We start from the raw sequence: 20,302 nt of genomic DNA, 5'->3' as shown, positions 1-20,302 counted from the left end.
TCTTCTTCTTCCGGGGGCGGGTGAAGCGCTTCCTGTTCTATGGGGGCGGGTGCTTTCCTTGGCGGTTGCTTGCGTAGAAGAAGAAGCGCTTCCTGTTCTACCGGGAAAAAAGATGGCGGCTGTTTACCGAAGTTGCGAGACCGAAACTTTATGAAAATGAATCGTAATAAAGCGCACCGGGTTATAAGGCGCACTGTCAGCTTTTGAGAAAAATTGTGGTTTTTAGGTGCGCCTTATAGTGCGGAAAATACGGTATATATTTACCAAATTCTACCCAAATGTAACATCTGAAAAAGATTGGTCTTTGCAGGGGGCAGGGGTGGGACTTAGCACTTAATTAGCCTGAAGTCATTGACCATTTGTCTCATGATTATAAAACTTTTAAGCAACGGTGTTACATGTATGCTAACATGTCTTCAAAAGCATTTACAATGGGGTGATTTTTCATTTGGATGTACCTAAAAACGACTATCAGTCAATCAATCACATTTTATTTATTTTGCCCTTAATCACAAGTGCCTCAAAGGGCTTCACAGACCACGACATCCCCTGATCTGAACCCACATTCGGGCAAGGAAAAGCTTCAAAAGTCTGAACTGGGCATAAGAAGAAACCTTGGGAAGGGATCGCAGATGTGGAGACCCCCCTCCAGGTTGACCGAAATGGATGCTGAGTGGGGACAATTATTGAATTGTTACTAGGGGTGTCAAAAAAATAAAATAAATAAACATTTAATTCAAATTAATGGTGATTTTTATTTCTAACAAAACTTAATCGATTAAAAAAAAAATCCAAAATTTAAATAAAAAAATAAAAATTAAAGAAATTCCCTCAAATCTGTCCTGTCCAGCGACTTTAGCACATGTTTGGGTAGGATTTTATCACACAAAATCGCTTTTATTTTAAATAACATAGAAATGTATTAGAGCTGTTTATTTAAATTATGGAGGAATGTTGTTTATCATAGAACTGGTACCCAATGTTATTAAAAAATAAGTGATTTTGAATCGAGAATAGATTCTGAATCGAATCGTTACCCCCAAAAATCGAATCGAAACCTAATTGTTACAATATAGATAATGTGAGAGTCCAGTCCATCGGGAAGCCAACAGAGGGTTGTGGGGGGGAGCTTCTTCCATGTAGACAAGTCATCAATGCAGACTATGTGAGGGGTTGTCACGATCCAAGGATGAAACCATTACATTTTGTTGCCGTTATTGCCATTTCATCACTGAACAATGCAGAAATCAAGCATATTAGGTCCTTGGTGGAGGTCTAAGCTTCACTGAGCCTGAGTTGCTATTACTTCCAGATGGCAACGATACACTTTGCCTCTGGCAGCTCTATGGATGTCACGTTTACTCAATAGCCAAAACAATGCCTGTCTTTCTATTTACGCAACAAATACAAGATAATATCTGAGCCCGTCTGTATAATTCTAGATTAGTACCACAATCATATGGCTGTTTACAAACTGGGAACCCTTCTTGTGGTCTTTCTCTGTAGGACCGACCCGCTGTCAAAGCTTAGAAGGGAAGTCTGGTGTCTAGATAAGAAGGAGACAAGAGGATGGGCGAGTAGACAACCAAAGAGAGACAAGACGGATTTGACGGCAAGAAAGGCGGATTCCAGATCAGACTTAAAAAAAACAATTAAAGTCTATGAATCACTGCTAATCTACTTATTACTCCCTGAATGCAGGGTTTAAACTACTTGGGAAATTGTTGCTCGACTTTTATGGACTTGCCAAATGTGTGAGAACGCTATTGTTTACGCCACAGACAGGATACGCAGTTTTCCCGGGAAAAGACGTGGACAGGAAGCGCCTTACAGGGAAACACACAACAGACTTTTGCTACGGCTGCAAGGAACAACCTTTGGCCTGATTCGCTACCTAGCAATACAATACCTGATGCATTGGAATGATTAAAAAGCATTAACATGGCCACCAATTTCATTCCTACAAATGTTTACTGATAGGAAAACAACAACATACAGTACATCAATGGCCACTGAGCCCATAAGAGACGATTACATCCGTTTCGACAATCTCCAGCCCAGATTGAATTCATCAGACAGATTGCAGAGGCAGATTAAGCGTAGCGGGAGGGGAGTGGGACAGACAATGCAAAGCAAAAGATGAAATAGTCTTCGGAATTTGCAGAGAGAATGGCGAAGGAAGGGGGAGGTGGGGGTGCAGCCAGGGAAGTGACGTCAAAAGACATTTTTTTGACGCACATAGCTTAAGGTTACTTGGAAATCCATAGTGTCCACCTAATCACAAATCAAATCACTGCTTCCATCTTATCTTTTATCTTTACAGGAAGTAGGCACACATGCATCGAGGGCAAGTAAGTCTTTTGTATTCCCAGACCATCTCTACCTCATATGTAGACGGGACAATTTGCAGAGAAGGACTAGAGTGGCTTTTCAGAGGATGGAAGTTGAAAAGCCCGAGGGGGAAAGTGCCTTGTGACGGATCACCACGGGTGCCAAGAACTGCTAAGAAAATTCCACACCTCTTAGACCGCTTCCCTTCGTTCCCCGCTCTCACAGAGGCGGCCTCGGGTGCAAGGAAATAATAGACTGAAAAGGGACAGCTTGTAAGGTGCAGATAAAAGCTGGCAAAAGGGTGGCGGAGATGGCGGGGCTGTGGGGGACGGCGAGGACCAGGAGACTTTCCCAGGGACCACCGCCGAGCCCGAATGACTGACAGACTGATAGAGGCTGAGCCACTTCATCACATGCTGACCCTTGACCTCCAATCAGTCACAGCAGTTAGCATTCTCTTTCTGGGGCGCACTGTGAAGACCGCTCCCTAATTTGTATGGGAGGAATCACAAAAAGCGTCCATATTGGGTGGTTAAATGCCAAGATAATCCGTCAGAGGGTCGAAACATACCTGAAATAACTCCCTTGTTTGGGTCAACACCGCTAAAATACTATAGGATAGCACTCAGCAGACAGCAAACCTCCAAAGCTACAGAAATATCTTAGTAAGATACTTAGCTTAGATCGAGAGTAAGCTAAAACACTCAAAAATCTTCAAAATCAACTGATAGAAAGCTAGTAAGGTAGCTACTATGCTTGTCACAATGGTAAGGATAAGGTTAATAGAAAAATGCAATGATTAATCCAAGCCGTTATTATAATAGCTAGGTCGCTCGTTAGCTTGTTAGTGTGGTAGCTCAGTAGTTAAAGGGGAACATTATCACCAGACCTATGTAAGCGTCAATATATACCTTGATGTTGCAGAAAAAAGACCATACATTTTTTTAACCGATTTCCGAACTCTAAATGGGTGAATTTTGGCGAATTAAACGCCTTTCTATTATTCGCTCTCGGAGCGATGACGTCACATCGGGAAGCAATCCGCCATTTTCTCAAACACATTACAAACGGTGTGTTGTCGGAGGGTGTAACAACACGAACAGGGACGGATTCAAGTTGCACCAGTGGCCCAAAGATGCGAAAGTGGCAAGAAATTGGACGTTTGTTCTGCACACTTTACCGACGAAAGCTATGCTACGACAGAAATGGCAAGAATGTGTGGATATCATGCGACACTCAAAGCAGATGCATTTCCAACTGGACTGGACAGATTAGCTTTCAGGAAAAGAGAGCGGATGAGGGTATGTCTACAGAATATATTAATTGATGAAAACTGGGCTGTCTGCACTCTCAAAGTGCATGTTGTTGCCAAATGTATTTCATATGCTGTAAACCTAGTTCATAGTTGTTAGTTTCCTTTAATGCCAAACAAGCACATACCAATCGTTGGTTAGAAGGTGATCGCCAAATTCGTCCTCGCTTTCTCCCGTGTCGCTGGCTGTCATGTCGTTTTCGTCGGTTTTGCTTGCATACGGTTTAAACCGATATGGCTCAATAGCTTCAGTTTCTTCTTCAATTTCGTTTTCGCTACCTGCCTCCACACTACAACCATCCGTTTCAATACATGCGTAATCTGTTGAATCGCTTAAGCCGCTGAAATCCGAGTCTGAATCCGAGCTAATGTCGCTATAACTTGCTGTTCTATCCGCCATGTTTGTTTGTATTGGCATCACTGTGTGACGTCACAGGAAAATGGACGGGTGTATATAACGATGGTTAAAATCAGGCACTTTGAAGCTTTTTTTAGGGATGTTGCGTGATGGGTAAAATTTTGAAAAAAACTTTGAAAAATAAAATAAGCCACTGGGAACTGATTTTTAATGGTTTCAACCCTTCTGAAATGGTGATAATGTTCCCCTTTAAAGGTAAATAGGTCTACATTGTTTCTAAAATGTTGAGTTTTTAATCATGTAAAGCACCTTGTGTATGAATTGTGCCATTAAATTAAAACTGCCTTGCCTTGCCATACACAGTAGTCTTGAAACTCTTAATAAATAGGGTTACTAAGATAGCTCATTTTCAAGAGCCGCCAAACTAATAAAAGAATCTTCAAAATTATAGCAATAAAATGCTAGTAAAAAAAGCATCCCTGCTTGTTGGATGGCTGAGTGGCTAGCTAGCTGGGGACCCTACTCGTTAACACTTTGGGGCGACATAGCTCGGTTGGTAGAGTGGCCGTGCAAGAAACTTGAGGGTTGCAGGTTCGATTCCCGCTTCCACCATCCTAGTCGCTGCCGTTGTGTCCTTGGGCAAGACACTTTACCCACCTGCTCCCAGTGCCACCCACACTGGTTTAAATGTAACTTAGATATTGGGTTTCACTATGTAAAGCGCTTTGAGTCACTAGAGAAAAGCGCTATATAAATATAATTCACTTCACTTCACTTTTGAAATCCACACAGAAATCTACAGTATCTGTACAGCTCGATGGCTAAGTTTCTAAGTTAGTGAGTTAAATACAGAATATTGAACAAAGGGGTGTTTGCATCTTGCTCAGATATATTTTCCTAACCAAAACATATACCGTATTTTCCGCACTATAAGCCGCCCCGGGTTATTAGCCGCACCTTCAATGAATGGCATATTTCAAAACTTTGTCCACCTATAAGCCGCCCCGTGTTATAAGCCGCGCCTACGCTGCGCTAAAGGGAATGTCAAAAAAACAGTCAGATAGGTCAGTCAAACCTTAATAATATATTAAAAACCAGCGTTCTAACAACTCTGTCCCAAAATGTACGCAAATGTGCAATCACAAACATAGTAAAATTCAAAATATTGCAGAGCAATAGCAACATAATGTTGCTCGAACGTTAATGTCACAACACACAAAATAAACATAACGCTCACTTTCTGAAGTTATTCTTCATTCGTAAATCCCTCGAATTCTTCGTCTTCGGTGTCCGAATTGAAAAGTTGGGCAAATGTGGGATCCAAAATGGCCGGTTCCGTCTCGTCGAAGTCATCGGAGTCAGTGTCACTGTTGTCCAGCAGTTCTGTGAATCCTGCCTTCCGGAAAGCTCGGACCACAGTTGTGACTGAAATATCTGCCCAGGCATTTACGATCCACTGGCAGATGTTGGCGTATGTCGTCCGGCGCTGTCTCCCTGTCTTAGTGAAGGTGTGTTCGCCTTCGGTCATCCATTGTTCCCACGCCGTTCGCAGTCGTGATTTGAATGACCTGTTGACACCAATATCCAGCGGTTGGAGTTCTTTGGTTAATCCACCCGGAATGACGGCGAGTGTTGTATTTGTGTGCTTCACTTGTTTTTTGACACCATCTGTGATGTGGGCGCGCATAGAGTCGTATATCAACATGGACGGAGCTGTGTGAAAAAAGCCACCCGGCCTCTTCGCGTAAACTTCCCTTAACCACTCGCTCATCTTTTCTTCATCCATCCATCCCTTCGAGTTAGCTTTTATGATGACGCCGGCTGGAAAGGTCTCTTTTGGCAAGGTCTTCCTTTTGAATATCACCATGGGTGGAAGTTTCTGGCCATTAGCATGGCAAGCTAGAACCACAGTGAAGGATGACTTCTCATTCCCTGTGGTGCGAATATTCACCGTACGTGCTCCCGTTGTATCAACAGTGCGGTTCACAGGAATATCAAAAGTCAGTGGAACCTCGTCCATGTTGATAATGTGCTCTGGCCGGATCTTTTTTTCAGCTATCTTGTTTTTACAATATGCACGGAAAGTAGCCAGCTTTTCTTTAAAGTCTTTAGGCAGTTGCTGTGAAATAGTGGTCCGTGTGCGGATGGAGAGATTGCGTCTTTTCATGAACCGGAAACACCAAGAAGCACCACCTTTAAAATCATCCAGGTGAAGTTCGCTTGCTAGCGCTGTTGCCTTCATTCGAATAGTGATGGTGCTGACACTTCTGCTTGCTGCTCTCTGCTCAACAACCCACTGTTCGAGTTTGTCCTCCAACAGTAGCCATCTTGCTTTGTTCCCTCGGAAACTCTGTTTTGTCTTCTTTACCTGGCGCAGGTCATCTTCTTGCTTCCTCCACCTACGCACCATTGATTCATTTATGTTATATTCTCTTGCTGCTGCTCTATTTCCGTGTTCTTCGGCATGACTTATTGCCTTAAGTTTAAATTCTGCGTTATACGCGTGTCGCTTAGTAGGAGCCATTTTGTGGTCTGGTCTTTACAGATGTAAACACACAAAGGAAATGAAACGAAAATCCGCGCGCTGCTTCTTCTTCCGGGGGCGGGTGGTTGCTTACAGTAGAAGAAGAAGCGCAAAGTTTGATCATATTACGCCTATACTGGCTCACCTGCACTGGCTTCCTGTGCACTTAAGAAGTGACTTTAAGGTTTTACTACTTACGTATAAAATACTACACGGTCTAGCTCCGTCCTATCTTGTCGATTGCATTGTACCATATGTCCCGGCAAGAAATCTGCGTTCAAAGAACTCCGGCTTATTAGTGATTCCCAGAGCCCAAAAAAAGTCTGCGGGCTATAGAGCGTTTTCTATTCGGGCTCCAGTACTATGGAATGCCCTCCCGGTAACAATTAGAGATGCTACCTCAGTAGAAGCATTTAAGTCCCATCTTAAAACTCATTTGTATACTCTAGCCTTTAAATAGCCCCCCTGTTAGACCAGTTGATCTGCCGTTTCTTTTCTTTTCTCCTCTGCTCCCCTTTTCCTTGAGGGGAGGGGGGCACAGGTCCGGTGGCCATGGATGAAGTGCTGGCTGTCCAGAGTCGGGACCCGGGGTGGACCGCTCGCCTGTGCATCGGCTGGGAACATCTCTACGCTGCTGACCCGTCTCCGCTCGGGATGGTGTCCTGCTGGCCCCACTATGGACTGGACTCTCACACTATTATGTTGGATCCACTATGGACTGGACTCTCACAATATTATGTCAGACCCACTCGACATCCATTGCTTTCGGTCTCCCCTAGAGGGGGGGGGGTTACCCACATATGCGGTCCTCTCCAAGGTTTCTCATAGTCATTCACATCGACGTCCCACTGGGGTGAGTTTTTCCTTGCCCGTATGTGGGCTTTGTACCGAGGATGTCGTTGTGGCTTGTGCAGCCCTTTGAGACACTTGTGATTTAGGGCTATATAAATAAAGATTGATTGATTGATTGATTCCTGTTCTATGGGGGCGAGTGCTTACCTTGGCGGTTGCTTGCGTAGAAGAAGCGCTTCCTGTTCTACCGGGAAAAAAGATGGCGGCTGTTTACCGTAGTTTGCGAGATCGAAACTTTATGAAAATGAATCGTAATATTAATCCATATATAAGGCGCACCGGGTTAAAAGCCGCACTGTCAGCTTTTGAGTAAATTTGTGGTTTTTAGGTGCGGCTAATAGTGCGGAAAATACGGTAACAAGAACACCAATAGCTTATGTTACCATTAGTGGTCTAACAAAACAAAATGTTTTTTTTAATATTTTTCTCAATTACCAATTAAAATGAAAACAACACTCTGCTGTGCCAATAATTAGCCTGGATTTTAAGCTCATCATTCGGCGCATCATACACGCCATACAGTGCTTGCAAATACAAAAACACATGTTATTGTTATGATAGAATATACATTCAATGATAGCTAACGTCAGTAGCTAAACTTTGCTAAATCGCTATCATTAACTGACCACACACAGTGCTAATGAGCATGGGGGTGTAGTTTTCATAAATTTGTGTTAAAACCCGGAGGCGGGTGGGGTACAACACAAGTTATCATCCCCTCGGGATCTGCGTAGAGGTTGCAAACAGCCCCTTTAATACATAGCTATCGTAAACTAGTAAGATAGCGATTTTGCTTGTTGTATGACTGGGTGGCTGGAAGGTAAATATAGAAGGTAAATACATTCTAGAATCTTGAAATTCACGTAGATAAAGCCACTTGGACGCCAGGTAGTGTTTTTTGTTAAGTGAGCTATAGAGGCTAAAATTTTGCTGATCGTAAAACCGTGCTTGATTACCACACTTTGAAAAACTTAACGCTGATATTGCTCATTTCCTAAAGAAGCATCTAGTGCAAAAATTGATAGCAAGCCAATGATGCTTTCCATTTACCTCGGAAGTCGGAGCTGGGAACGAGGTCACAGCCGAATTGTAAGGGTTCCAGCTACGAGGTTGGAAATCAAGATGGCCACACCTTGTCTAAATATAAACAACGAATGGGAAAAAATGGAGGATGGCTGTGGATGAAGAGGAAAACAAAGCCGCTATCACTAGCAATGTAGAACCTAAACACCACATGAAATAAATGTTTACATTACTGTAACATAACCATATATAAACGTCCAACAATACATGGTATTTAGATTTACAAGTGCTAATAACGGATAATATAGCAGTGCATATTAGGGATGTCCCGATCCGATATTTGGATCGGATCGGCCGCCGATATTTGCAAAAAAATGCGTATCGGCAAGGCATGGGAAAATACCAATCCAGATCCAGTTTAAAAAAAACTCCGGTCCGTGTTTTCCAACGCACCGATTTAAAAAATACATTCCACTTTTCTGCTGCTCCCTAATTTCCGTTACGCATTTTCCAGCACACCTTCAACACATCCACAGGTCTGTGAATTCTCACGCAGTTGTTTTTAGCTGCTGGCATTACACGACAGGCTCTTCTCACTCTTTCCTGTGTCTCCCTCTTACAGACAGCGAGCGCACCTTCTTACACACGTCACATACTGTCACGTCATACATCACATACGTATACGCCCTCTCCCAGCAGAGAGGTAGCAGCATGGCTAACGTTAGCTGTGATGCTAGCGCAGCCGCTAAGGTGCGCGCCTGCTCAAGCGTCCTCTGCGCACGGCAAATCTATGCCACGCACAAAATCAAATAAAAAAATAAGCGCATAACAATTTTCGACACACGGACACGACAGAGAAAACAGTTTTCGTCATCATTGTTCAAATATTGTAACGTCTGTTGAGACGCTTATCTCCATTCGGTGCCACACGCCCACACCATCAAAATGCCGAGGCAAACATTTCCACATCAACACCGTATGAAAAAAATAGTGATTTTTTTTAGTTGTGATTTCCCTCTCTGCATGAAAGTTTAAAAGTAGCATATATTAATGCAGTATGAAGAAGAATGTTTTAATGTAGACACATAGAATCATCATACTGCTGTGATTACCGTATATGCATCAAGTGTTCATTCAAGGCTAAGGCAAAATATCGAGATATATATCGTGTATCGCAATATGGCCTTAAAATATCGCAATATTAAAAAAAGCCTTAGTTCAATGATGCCATTTCTGTTTGTCATGTATAATTTTGTCTATTTTGTGTTTATCCTTGAATAAACAGGTCAGTTTCTTGTTACCAACCATTGTGTATTATTCAAACTCCCCTAATTCAGCTGGCTAGTTGTTATCAAGAGTACTAAAACCCTTTTCAACATGATTCTGACAACTAAGTAGGCTAAATAACTTTAAACTTTAATACATGCTCGGATAGGCCAGTATCGGTCAGTATCGGTATCGGTCAGTATCACTATCGGATCGGAAGTGCAAAAACAATATCGGTATCGGATCGGAAGTGCAAAAACCTGGATCGGGACATCCCTAGTGCATATCATTGTTCACAATAAGCGCAGTCATCTTTGAAGCTAATGCGCCGACTTTCCGAGTGGGAAGTTCGACCTCTGGGGGCGTTCCGGTTGAACTTTCCGACTAGGAACTTAGAAATTCCAAATTCCCAGTACAAATGGAATGCACCATTAAAATGCTGAATGTTAAACTAAAACCTTGTTAAAAGATTTCAGTGTGTATAAGTACTTTTTGAGCACATTCAACAATAACTTGATCATTTTGGTCACAATAACCGTGATAGGAAATGTTTATACCGTCTCCCATCTGGCTAGATTCATACAGATTAGTTGGTCATCAGTAAACTAACCCAATAACACAGCACGTTGCAAAGGGAAGCTGGCCAAGAAGATAGCAAGAAGGGAGTTTGGGAGGGTTCCGGGGTGAAGGACAGAGCGGTACAAAGAGGATGAAGATGAGGAGGAGGTCTACTGGTGCTTGGTCAGCAGGAAAAAAAAAGTGGAAGAAACAAGCTGTGAATGAGCAGATTATTGCTTCACACTGCACAGTCCAGAAGGCTCAGCAGAGGCCAGTGTGTTAATGTGTATGAGGGCCGGTGAGTCATTGCAATCAGCTGAGGCACTCCTTCACACGTTGGTGAGCCTCTTTCTGGGAACCAGCAAGTGCCGCTGACTAAAAAGTTCCTGGTCAAGCACAAAGGAAGTGCGGAAACACAGGATTTGGCCAAAACAACGTAGTCATTAAGCAAGGCTCGACCTTGGAAGTCAGCGGCGGGGTCCAAGCGGGCAATTTGTGGCGAGGAAGCCAGCTGCGCCTCTCCACGAAATGCGTGTGTGTGTGTGTGTGTGTGCAGCTAAAGGGAAATGAGGCCCAAAGAGATCAATCTGACATCAGTTAGATGGATGACAGCTCTCATGTTCGGGGATGAAACCATCCACTTGGGAGGAGGTGGGGGTCGGTGGAGAGAAACGTCAACACACTGTATCAAGTAACAGGTCAAAAGAGAAAGTGATTGCTGGATTTAATGAAAGCGGCAAATTAAAAGTCATGCTTGCTTTTCAGCGAATACGCGGGATTAAAAAGTGCTCCAAGAGTAGTGGATGATGGGGGATGGGGTAGAGTCATCTAGGAAAACAAAAATAGCAAAGCGACAGATTACAGTCCCCAAATTCCATCTGGGATTTGGATTTTCACTGAATGCTTTTCTGGGAAGTGCAGGTGGGAGAATATTGTATTAAAACCCCAAAAGGTCCTCACGCATTTGACCCCAATGGCAAAAAACTGCAGTAAAAATATATTTTCATATTCTTTTCATTTTAAGATGCGTGTATTTTTCTATCTTATCCCTCAGGCGACAAAAGATTACTTTTTTGCCCTTTCAGTAAATTTCTACACTATTTCTGGCCATCATTCGTCTTGTGTTACTCCATTATACATGAACACAGCAGAGCACCGAAGAAACCACGGCGGTGTATGTGGCTGTTAAAATAGGTTTTTGTTTGTTCCGCTCTGATATGTATATGCATAGTCTAATGGTATATGTGCAATAAGTATTATTATTGCTAATCTTTGGGGAGTTTTCGTTGTTTTACTTTGTAGCTGTATGTAGTAATGGAGCCGCTGAAGTGGCAGCTGGTTGCATCACCTCTGTTCTCTTTTAATATATTTATGTCCTTTGTGTTCTTTAATATTTCCCTCTTGTTTCTCAAACCAAGATGGTGCCTTGAATGGCAGCTGGTTGCATCACCTCTGTTCTCTTTTAATATATTTATGTCCTTTGTGTTCTTTAATGTTTCCCTCTTGTTTCTCAAACCAAGATGGCGCCTTGAATGGCTGCTCTCTTAGTTGTTGCTTTTTTCTTTTTGTTTTACACTGAACAAAGAGAGCACAGTCCACTGAGTCAAATTAATTCTGTGTTAAATGTACTTGGCCAATAAAGCAGATTCGGATTTTGTTCTAAGGGGTTTTTTTGTGTTTCCATCCATCCATTTTCTACCGCTTATTCCCAACTAACTGCCAGTTAGTTGCCCTTTCATTTTTTAAAGGGCATAAAAACATTTATAGTTTCATCCTTCTTTGCTCAAAACCCTCAATCATCTTTAGCCCTAAACAAAATAACGTTTTTATTTGTATTTTATTTAAAGGCCTTTAGATTAAAATTATGTCACAGTCGGCAATTAGTATAAACTTGTATAACATGAGTTAATTTTATTTAAACCTGTGACATTATCCGATCAAAAGGCATTTATCAATAAAAAAAACAAAAAAACATTACATTTGTGTAATTGTTTAGGATTGAAGTCTATTAAGAAACTAGAGCAAAAAAAAAAAAGTTTTCTAAATGTTTTTATGCCCTTCAAAAACTTAAAGGGGAACATTATCACCAGACCTATGTAAGCGTCAATATATACCTTGATGTTGAAGAAAAAAGACCATATATTTTTTTAACCGATTTTCAAACTCTAAATGGGTGAATTTTGGCGAATTAAACGCCTTTCTATTAATCGCTCTCGGAGCGATGACGTCACGTCGGGAAGCAATCCGCCATTTTTTCAAACACATTACAAATACCGAGTCAAATCAGCTCTGTTATTTTCCGTTTTTTCGACTGTTTTCCGTACCTTAGAGACATCATGCCTCGTCGGTGTGTTGTCGGAGGGTGTAACAACACGAACAGGGACAAATTCAAGTTGCACCAGTGGCCCAAAGATGCAAAAGTGGCAAGAAATTGGACGTTTGTTCCGCACACTTTACCGACGAAAGCTATGCTACGACAGAGATGGCAAGAATGTGTGGATATCCTGCGACACTCAAAGCAGATGCATTTCCAACTGGACTGGACAGATCAGCTTTCAGGAAAAGAGAGCGGATGAGGGTATGTCTACAGAATATATTAATTGATGAAAACTGGGCTGTCTGCACTCTCAAAGTGCATGTTGTTGCCAAATGTATTTCATATGCTGTAAACCTAGTTCATAGTTGTTAGTTTCCTTTAATGCCAAACAAACACATACCAATCGTTGGTTAGAAGGCGATCGCCGAATTCGTCCTCGCTTTCTCACGTGTCGCTGGCTGTCGTGTCGTTTTTGTCGGTTTCGCTTGCATACGGTTCAAACCGATATGGCTCAATAGCTTCAGTTTCTTCTTCAATTTCGTTTTCGCTACCTGCCTCCACACTACAACCATCCGTTTCAATACATGCGTAATCTGTTGAATCGCTTAAACCGCTGAAATCCGAGTCTGAATCCGAGCTAATGTCGCTATACCTTGCCGTTCTAACCGCCATGTTTGTTTGTATTGGCATCACTATGTGACGTCACAGCAAAATGGACGGGTGTATATAACGATGGTTAAAATCAGGCACTTTGAAGCTTTTTTTAGGGATATTGCGTGATGAGTACAATTTTGAAAAAAACTTCGAAAAATAAAATAAGCCACTGGGAACTGATTTTTAATGGTTTTAACCCTTCTGAAATTGTGATAATGTTCCCCTTTAAGGACTTTCTGTTTGGTTCTGAAAATAATTGATATCGAATGTCCCCAGAGGGTTATAGATGGATTTATTTCCAAGTGTCAAAATTATTCCAAATATAAATAAATATTCTTATTTCAGCAAAAAAATACTAACAAAAACCGTAAAGGTTGTATCAGTTTGCTGCATGCTTTGAATAGGAAAATGTAGTGCCATCTGGTGGACACATAACTACAAATGATAGAGCAGTGGTACTCAATAAAACCTTAACATAAAGATAAAGTTGCTTATGTTAACTGCAGAGTAAAACATGTCCCCAGTATGCTTTCAGGGTTAAACTAGCACGTGTGTGATAAACCAGCTGTCTAGCAGTGATTGTTTGCATTGTCAACTTAAAAACACCGCCAATCCACAACTAGTCTAATTGACCCCCACTTATTTAGAGTGGCCCCCAACTTGGATAATTTGGACTCCAATTTCTCCTCCCCTCAGCATCCATCTCCCTTTACTCGCCTCACACGGCGTGACCGACCCACTGGGCAGGCCTCAAGTTACCTACTCGGTCTCTGTCACGCGCCATTATTGCTCGTCTTGTCACCTGAATTGTGATAGCTCTTGGTTTAAAGGGTATTGGGGGTTGCAGGTGAAGAGGATATTGCAAAAGATATTTCATCACACTCTATTGTGAGTCACGTGGGTAACACTGAAAATATGAAGCAATTCACCTTTAGGGGTCCGTCACACTAATGTAAACACAGCAGCAACATAATGACACATATGCACATCATTATATGTGTTGGGGGGAGGGGGGCACATGTTGCAAATAAGCACCAATCTCATTGTGAGATGTTTAGTGGATGTGGTCCAAGAACTAAACAGCAGCAACATTACACCCAATGAACACAGAACCACCCTAAAGAGGCTTTGAAGTCTTTGAAAAGCACACGTTGCAATCTAATATATGCGTGGCGCACATAAAAATCTGATTTTGCTCGAATTATGTCGTAAATTACATGTAAATGCACCTATAATCATCTCATTTTTAACTACCACGTGTAAACACAGAAGCAACACAGCGTAATGTATGATTACTAAAAAGACAATATTTTTAAACGTTGAATGCACCCTAACATATAAAATGTACAATAGACGACACATACAGGCTTCAAACATCTTAACTATGACCTGGAATTCTGCTGTGTAGTATTCCATCTAATGAATGTAAACACCATAACTGTCATAAAATGCACACAATGTAATGGCATTTTAACATGTTTAATGCATCCAAACATCTATTACCATTAACTAGAATGCTGAATAATGCACATGCTTCATGACTTTTTGAAGTAAGACATATATGCACATACAATATGCAATGTATACGCCATACATAAGCTAAATAATGCACATTTATCACGATGTATCATGTACCGGTAAAAGACACACATGCACTTACCATATGCAATGTAATGTAAACACCATCCAACAATGGTACACAATTGTCCAAGAAAAATGTACATGATCACCGCATTCAAATAAATTGTGCGGTGTGCACACCAAATAATGCTATTTTAACATATTTCGTGTATCCCAACATCTGTTAACATTAAAGAAAATGCAGAATAACATATTTTCCATGATTTATGAGGTAACACACAAACAGTACAGGCCAAAAGTTTGGACACACCTTCTCATTTCGATACATTTTCTTCCTTTTCATGACTATTTACATTGTAGATTGTCACTGAAGGCATCAAAACTATGACACCTGTGAAGTGAAAATCATTTCAGGCAACTTACCTCTTGAAGCTCATCGAGAGAATGCCATGAGTGTGCAAAACAGTAATTAAAGCGAAGGGTGGCTATTTTGACGAAACCAGAATATAAAACATGTTTTCGGTTATTTCACCTTTATTTTGTTAGGTACATAACTCCACATGTGTTCATTCATAGTTTTGATGCCTTCAGTGACAATCTAGAATGTAAATAGTCATGAAAATAAAGAAAACTCATTGAAACGACTTGTCCAAACTTTGGGCCTGTACTGTATGTGTGTGTTACCTCATAAATCAATCATGGCAAATGCATTATTCTGCATTTTATTTAATGTTCACAGATGTTAGGATACACTAAATATGTTAAAATACACACCATATCATTTTATTTTAATGCAGTGATCATGTACATTTTTCTTGGACAATACACATACAACATGCAATTTGAACATCATACTTGAAAGACTCTTTATTGTACATTCCTCCCTTCATGCAAGAGTAGTTTGTGCACCAAATAATGCCTTTTTAACATGTTTAACAGAGTCTATCGTCAGGTAAATATAAGCATTTTGCGTATGAAAGCTGAATTAAAAGTCAACATCTCAGACAGGGGTGTCAAACGTACAATCCGGCCCGCGGGATGAGTTTGCTAAGTATGAAAATGAGCCGACATTTTTAAATGTGTCCACTAGATGTCGCAATGGCAATTATTTGTATCTTGGTAGATTATGCTACATATGTAAAAAAATAAACCACATGACGTTAGGGCACCAGTCAAGGAAAACTACATAAATAACATCATGTAATTTGATTTTTATATTTTTTTATCTTGATATATTGAAAATTAACACCAATGAGTTGACTGATGAACATATATCACATAATGTATTCAGAAAGTATAAATAACGACAAATAAAGGTAGCATACCATTAACCGCAACATGTAAGTGTAAAAAACCCCAACCGCATTATGATTTGTACATTTTCAGAATGTGCCTGTTCTATTTGTAAACAAAGAAAACATTCTGAAGTTGTCTTCATTTTTAAGTTATCGTGCCGTGAGTTTACCAGTCCGGCCCACTTGGGAGTAGATTTTTCTCCATGTGGCCGCCGAGCTAAAATGAGTTTTGACACCCCTGATCTAAGGTCAGAGTAAAAATAATGACAACCCTGCTAAAAACGTTGCATGAGTACCGCAGAAAACTTTAGACTTAGATTCCCTGACTGTCATTCAAATTTGAACTTTACAGTACAGATAAAATCAACATTTTGTTGCATTAGCTCGTTGTAGTGCGGGATAAAAGAGCAGTAAGGTGCAGACATAAATACATTTAGTCTACAGATAAACATATTGCACTTTTGCATATGCACCCACGTTTACTGAAGTCTGTTATGTTGTCTTTATGGTCCAGCGAGAAAAGACTTATAAAGACTGCAAAAAATGCGAATTATCTCCCTATGACTATAAACACCACCACCACCACACAAAACACACTAAAAGACACACAATAATCCAATTGTTACAATGTAAACCATGACCACCCTGAACTTCAACACTCCCTCTCCACCCACACACACATACATACTGGTTATCATTTGGAATGGGGACCAAGTTTTTGATCATCACTTGTGGGGACCACCCTTTCTACAGGTTGTGGAGGCATAAAAAAGATTAGGTAAAATGTCCACTGCCCAGTTAGCTCATACACGTCTTTAAATCTCTGGATTGATGAAGTAATGTGCTGATCATTCTTACTGGGGACCCCGGGGAAAAAGGGTTAATAAGGTTCATGGGGACCAAATTTAAATAATTTTGCATAATTCACACAAATTTGTACGTGACTACTGAGGACCATTTAAAAAAAAAGTTAAAATTAAATATGACATGATCCTCAGAATACAGCACTACAGCTGTCCTCTTATAGGAAGTTTCACCACTTAAATGTTAAAGCAAATCCTGCATCTTTTGTGACATTACTGAAAACTGCTATTTAGCAGTAATGAAGTTAAGGATGGAAAATTCTGAATGTGAATCATACTTTAAGGTAATAATGTTTTATAATCATGCTGTATGAAAATGTCATCCAAAGGAACACTAAACCAGGTTGTGTTTTTGGACAAATATATTAGTTTTAACCAAGGATGGATACCATACAGAATCACGGTACTATTAATGCCAGGATAACAAATGTTTCACTTTTCAAGAAAATGTATTTTCTCTTTTACCAATATATGAAAGACTTAGGCATCTTCAGAATGGATCTGACTATCATTTTAAAAAGTTTCCCTTTAGGGACCTGATTTTTTGTCCCCATACCGTCCGAGGTCCCCTAAAGGTGACTGTGTAAACCAGGGGTCCCCAAACTTTTTGACTCGTGGGCCGTATTGGGTTAAAAAAATGTGTCCGGGTGCCGGGCTGTGTTTATGTATATATATATATATATATATCCATCCATTAACTACCGCTTATTATATATATATATATATATATATATATACATACACACACACACATTAGGGCTGCAACTACCGATTAATTTGATAATCGATTAATCTGTCAATTATTACTTCGATTAATGGATTAATAATCGGATAAATGAGTCAAACTACATTTCTATCCTTCCCAGTATTTTATTGAAAAAAAAACAGCATACTGGCACCATACTTATTTTGATTATTGTTTCTCAGCTGATTGTACATGTTGCAGTTTATAAATAAAGGTTTATTTTACCGATTAATTTGATAATCGATTAATCTGTCAATTATTACTTAGATTAATGGATTAATAATCGGATAAATGAGACAAACTACATTTCTATCCTTTCCAGTATTTTATTGAAAAAAAAAACAGCATACTGGCACCATACTTATTTTGATTATTGTTTCTCAGCTGATTGTACATGTTGGAGTTTATAAATAAAGGTTTATTTAAAAAAAAAAATATACAAAAACATTTAAAAAAAATAATAAATAAAATTGCCTCTGCGCATGCGCTTAGCATAGATCCGACGAATCGATGACTAAATTAATCGCCAACTATTTTTATAATCAATTTTAATCGATTAGTTGTTGCAGCCCTAATATACATACATATATACATTGTCTTTTTAATCCGTTTTGACATTTAACATTGTCACGTTATCGATGGGAAAATTAATTTTTAGACAATATGATTTGCCTGAGCGGCTAGGAGACACCGAGAGTAACAAGCGGTAGAAAATTGATTAGAAAGGAAAGATTAAAAAATAAATAAAAAACACTTTTTTTTTTTAAACTTGGGACTTCCCGTGGGCCGGATTTTGGATGCTGGGGGGGCCGGATCCGGCCCGCGGGCCGTAGTTTGGGGACCCCTGGTGTAAACAGAGCGATGTCCCCATTAAAAAACAGCATACTGGCACCATACTTATTTTGATTATTGTTTCTCAGCTGATTGTACATGTTGCAGTTTATAAATAAAGGTTTATTTTACCGATTAATTTGATAATCGATTAATCTGTCAATTATTACTTCGATTAATGGGTTAATAATCGGATAAATGAGACAAACTACATTTCTATCCTTTCCAGTATTTTATTGAAAAAAAAACAGCATACTGGCACCATACTTATTTTGATTATTGTTTCTCAGCTGATTGTACATGTTGGAGTTTATAAATAAAGGTTTATTTAAAAAAAAAATATACAAAAATATTTAAAAAAATAATAAATAAAATTGCCTCTGCGCATGCGCTTAGCATAGATCCGACGAATCGATGACTAAATTAATCGCCAACTATTTTTATAATCAATTTTAATCGATTAGTTGTTGCAGCCCTAATATACATACATATATACATTGTCTTTTTAATCCGTTTTGACATTTAACATTGTCACGTTATCGATGGGAAAATTCATTTTTAGACAATATGATTTGCCTGAGCGGCTAGGAGACACCGAGAGTAACAAGCGGTAGAAAATTGATTAGAAAGGAAAGATTAAAAAATAAATAAAAAACACTTTTTTTTTTTTAAACCTGGGACTTCCCGTGGGCCGGATTTTGGATGCTGGGGGGGCCGGATCCGGCCCGCGGGCCGTAGTTTGGGGACCCCTGGTGTAAACAGAGCGATGTCCCCATTAAGTAAGCATTGCCAGAACACACACACACACACACACACACACACACACACACACACACACAACTCCATCAGTCTTAAGCAGCTTTCTTCCCTCCAAAGTGTGGCTTGTTTTTGCAGACGTGAGGCAACTTATCGCACATTGTGAAAGGGATTAAATCTGAACAGGTTGGGCAACGCTGTGCGGGAAAACAACATCATAATAACAGGTTGGAGCTTAAAAAACGGCAAAAAAAAAAAAAAAGAAGTAGAAAAAAAACTAATCAGAGGAGGGAGGGGGTAGAAGGAGTTGAGAGGCTCCCTACAGATTTGTATTATCATGACAACAGCAGCCTATTGCATATGCAGGACGCGGCGTGGAAATGTGCAGCGTATGTGCATGAGGTAAAGTTGAGTATGAAAAATAGTTTAAAAAAAAATAAAACACTTACTTTGGGTTTGTGCTGTTCCAGAACACGCTGTGGCGCTCGGCAGAAGCGACCCAGGCGCACAAGCTCACCAGGCAGCCCACAATCCACACCAAATCCATGGTGGACGCGGCACACACACACACACACACAAACACACACACCACGTACACAACTCAGGTACGGTTGTGCGAGGACGAAAACAACAACTTTACCGTGAAATTCTACGCGGTTTACTAAGAAATAGTCAAAGAAAAGCCAACAAATCGCGTCACAGAAACAGGAAGGTTGTGTCAGTCACACAAAATCCGTCGTGAATGAGTTCTCGTGTCGGCGTGGACGGTGGTTTTGTTAACCCCCCCCGCCCCCCGCCGCTAAGCCCGCCCCCTGCCGGACGGGCGACCAATCAGAGGCCGGTCCGAGACTCGCGAGCGCCTTTACGTTTACACTTGAAGGACAGGAGCTTGGATGGAGCCAGTAAACAGCGTTTAAATAAAAATAAAAAATACTATATTACATGTTTTTTTTTATATGCGGAAGTAAATCCGCCACAATATCTGCCCTTTTAATATTGTATAATCGAGTTTGTACGGTTGAAGACTGCTCTTTGA

The 20,302-nt window shown here is 40.4% G+C and overlaps 1 protein-coding gene across 2 annotated transcripts in view; it reads right to left on the bottom strand.

Annotated features, from left to right (window-relative positions):
* LOC133577368 (ephrin-A1-like) overlaps window positions 1-20,024 on the bottom strand; it is a 46,560-nt gene extending 26,536 nt beyond the window's left edge. For both annotated transcript variants that reach the window (XM_061931117.1, XM_061931118.1), the window contains exon 1: window positions 19,716-20,024. In XM_061931117.1, the coding sequence (XP_061787101.1) occupies window positions 19,716-19,813 (98 nt within the window). In that variant the 5' untranslated portion in view covers window positions 19,814-20,024. The remainder of the gene's footprint in view (window positions 1-19,715) is intronic.
* Window positions 20,025-20,302: the final 278 nt, after the last annotated feature.

Source organism: Nerophis lumbriciformis, linkage group LG37 (genome assembly GCF_033978685.3).
Source record: "Nerophis lumbriciformis linkage group LG37, RoL_Nlum_v2.1, whole genome shotgun sequence".
Lineage (NCBI taxonomy): Eukaryota > Metazoa > Chordata > Actinopteri > Syngnathiformes > Syngnathidae > Nerophis > Nerophis lumbriciformis.
Note: the sequence above shows the minus strand (reverse complement) of the source record. Positions and strands in the feature narration are given on the sequence as shown.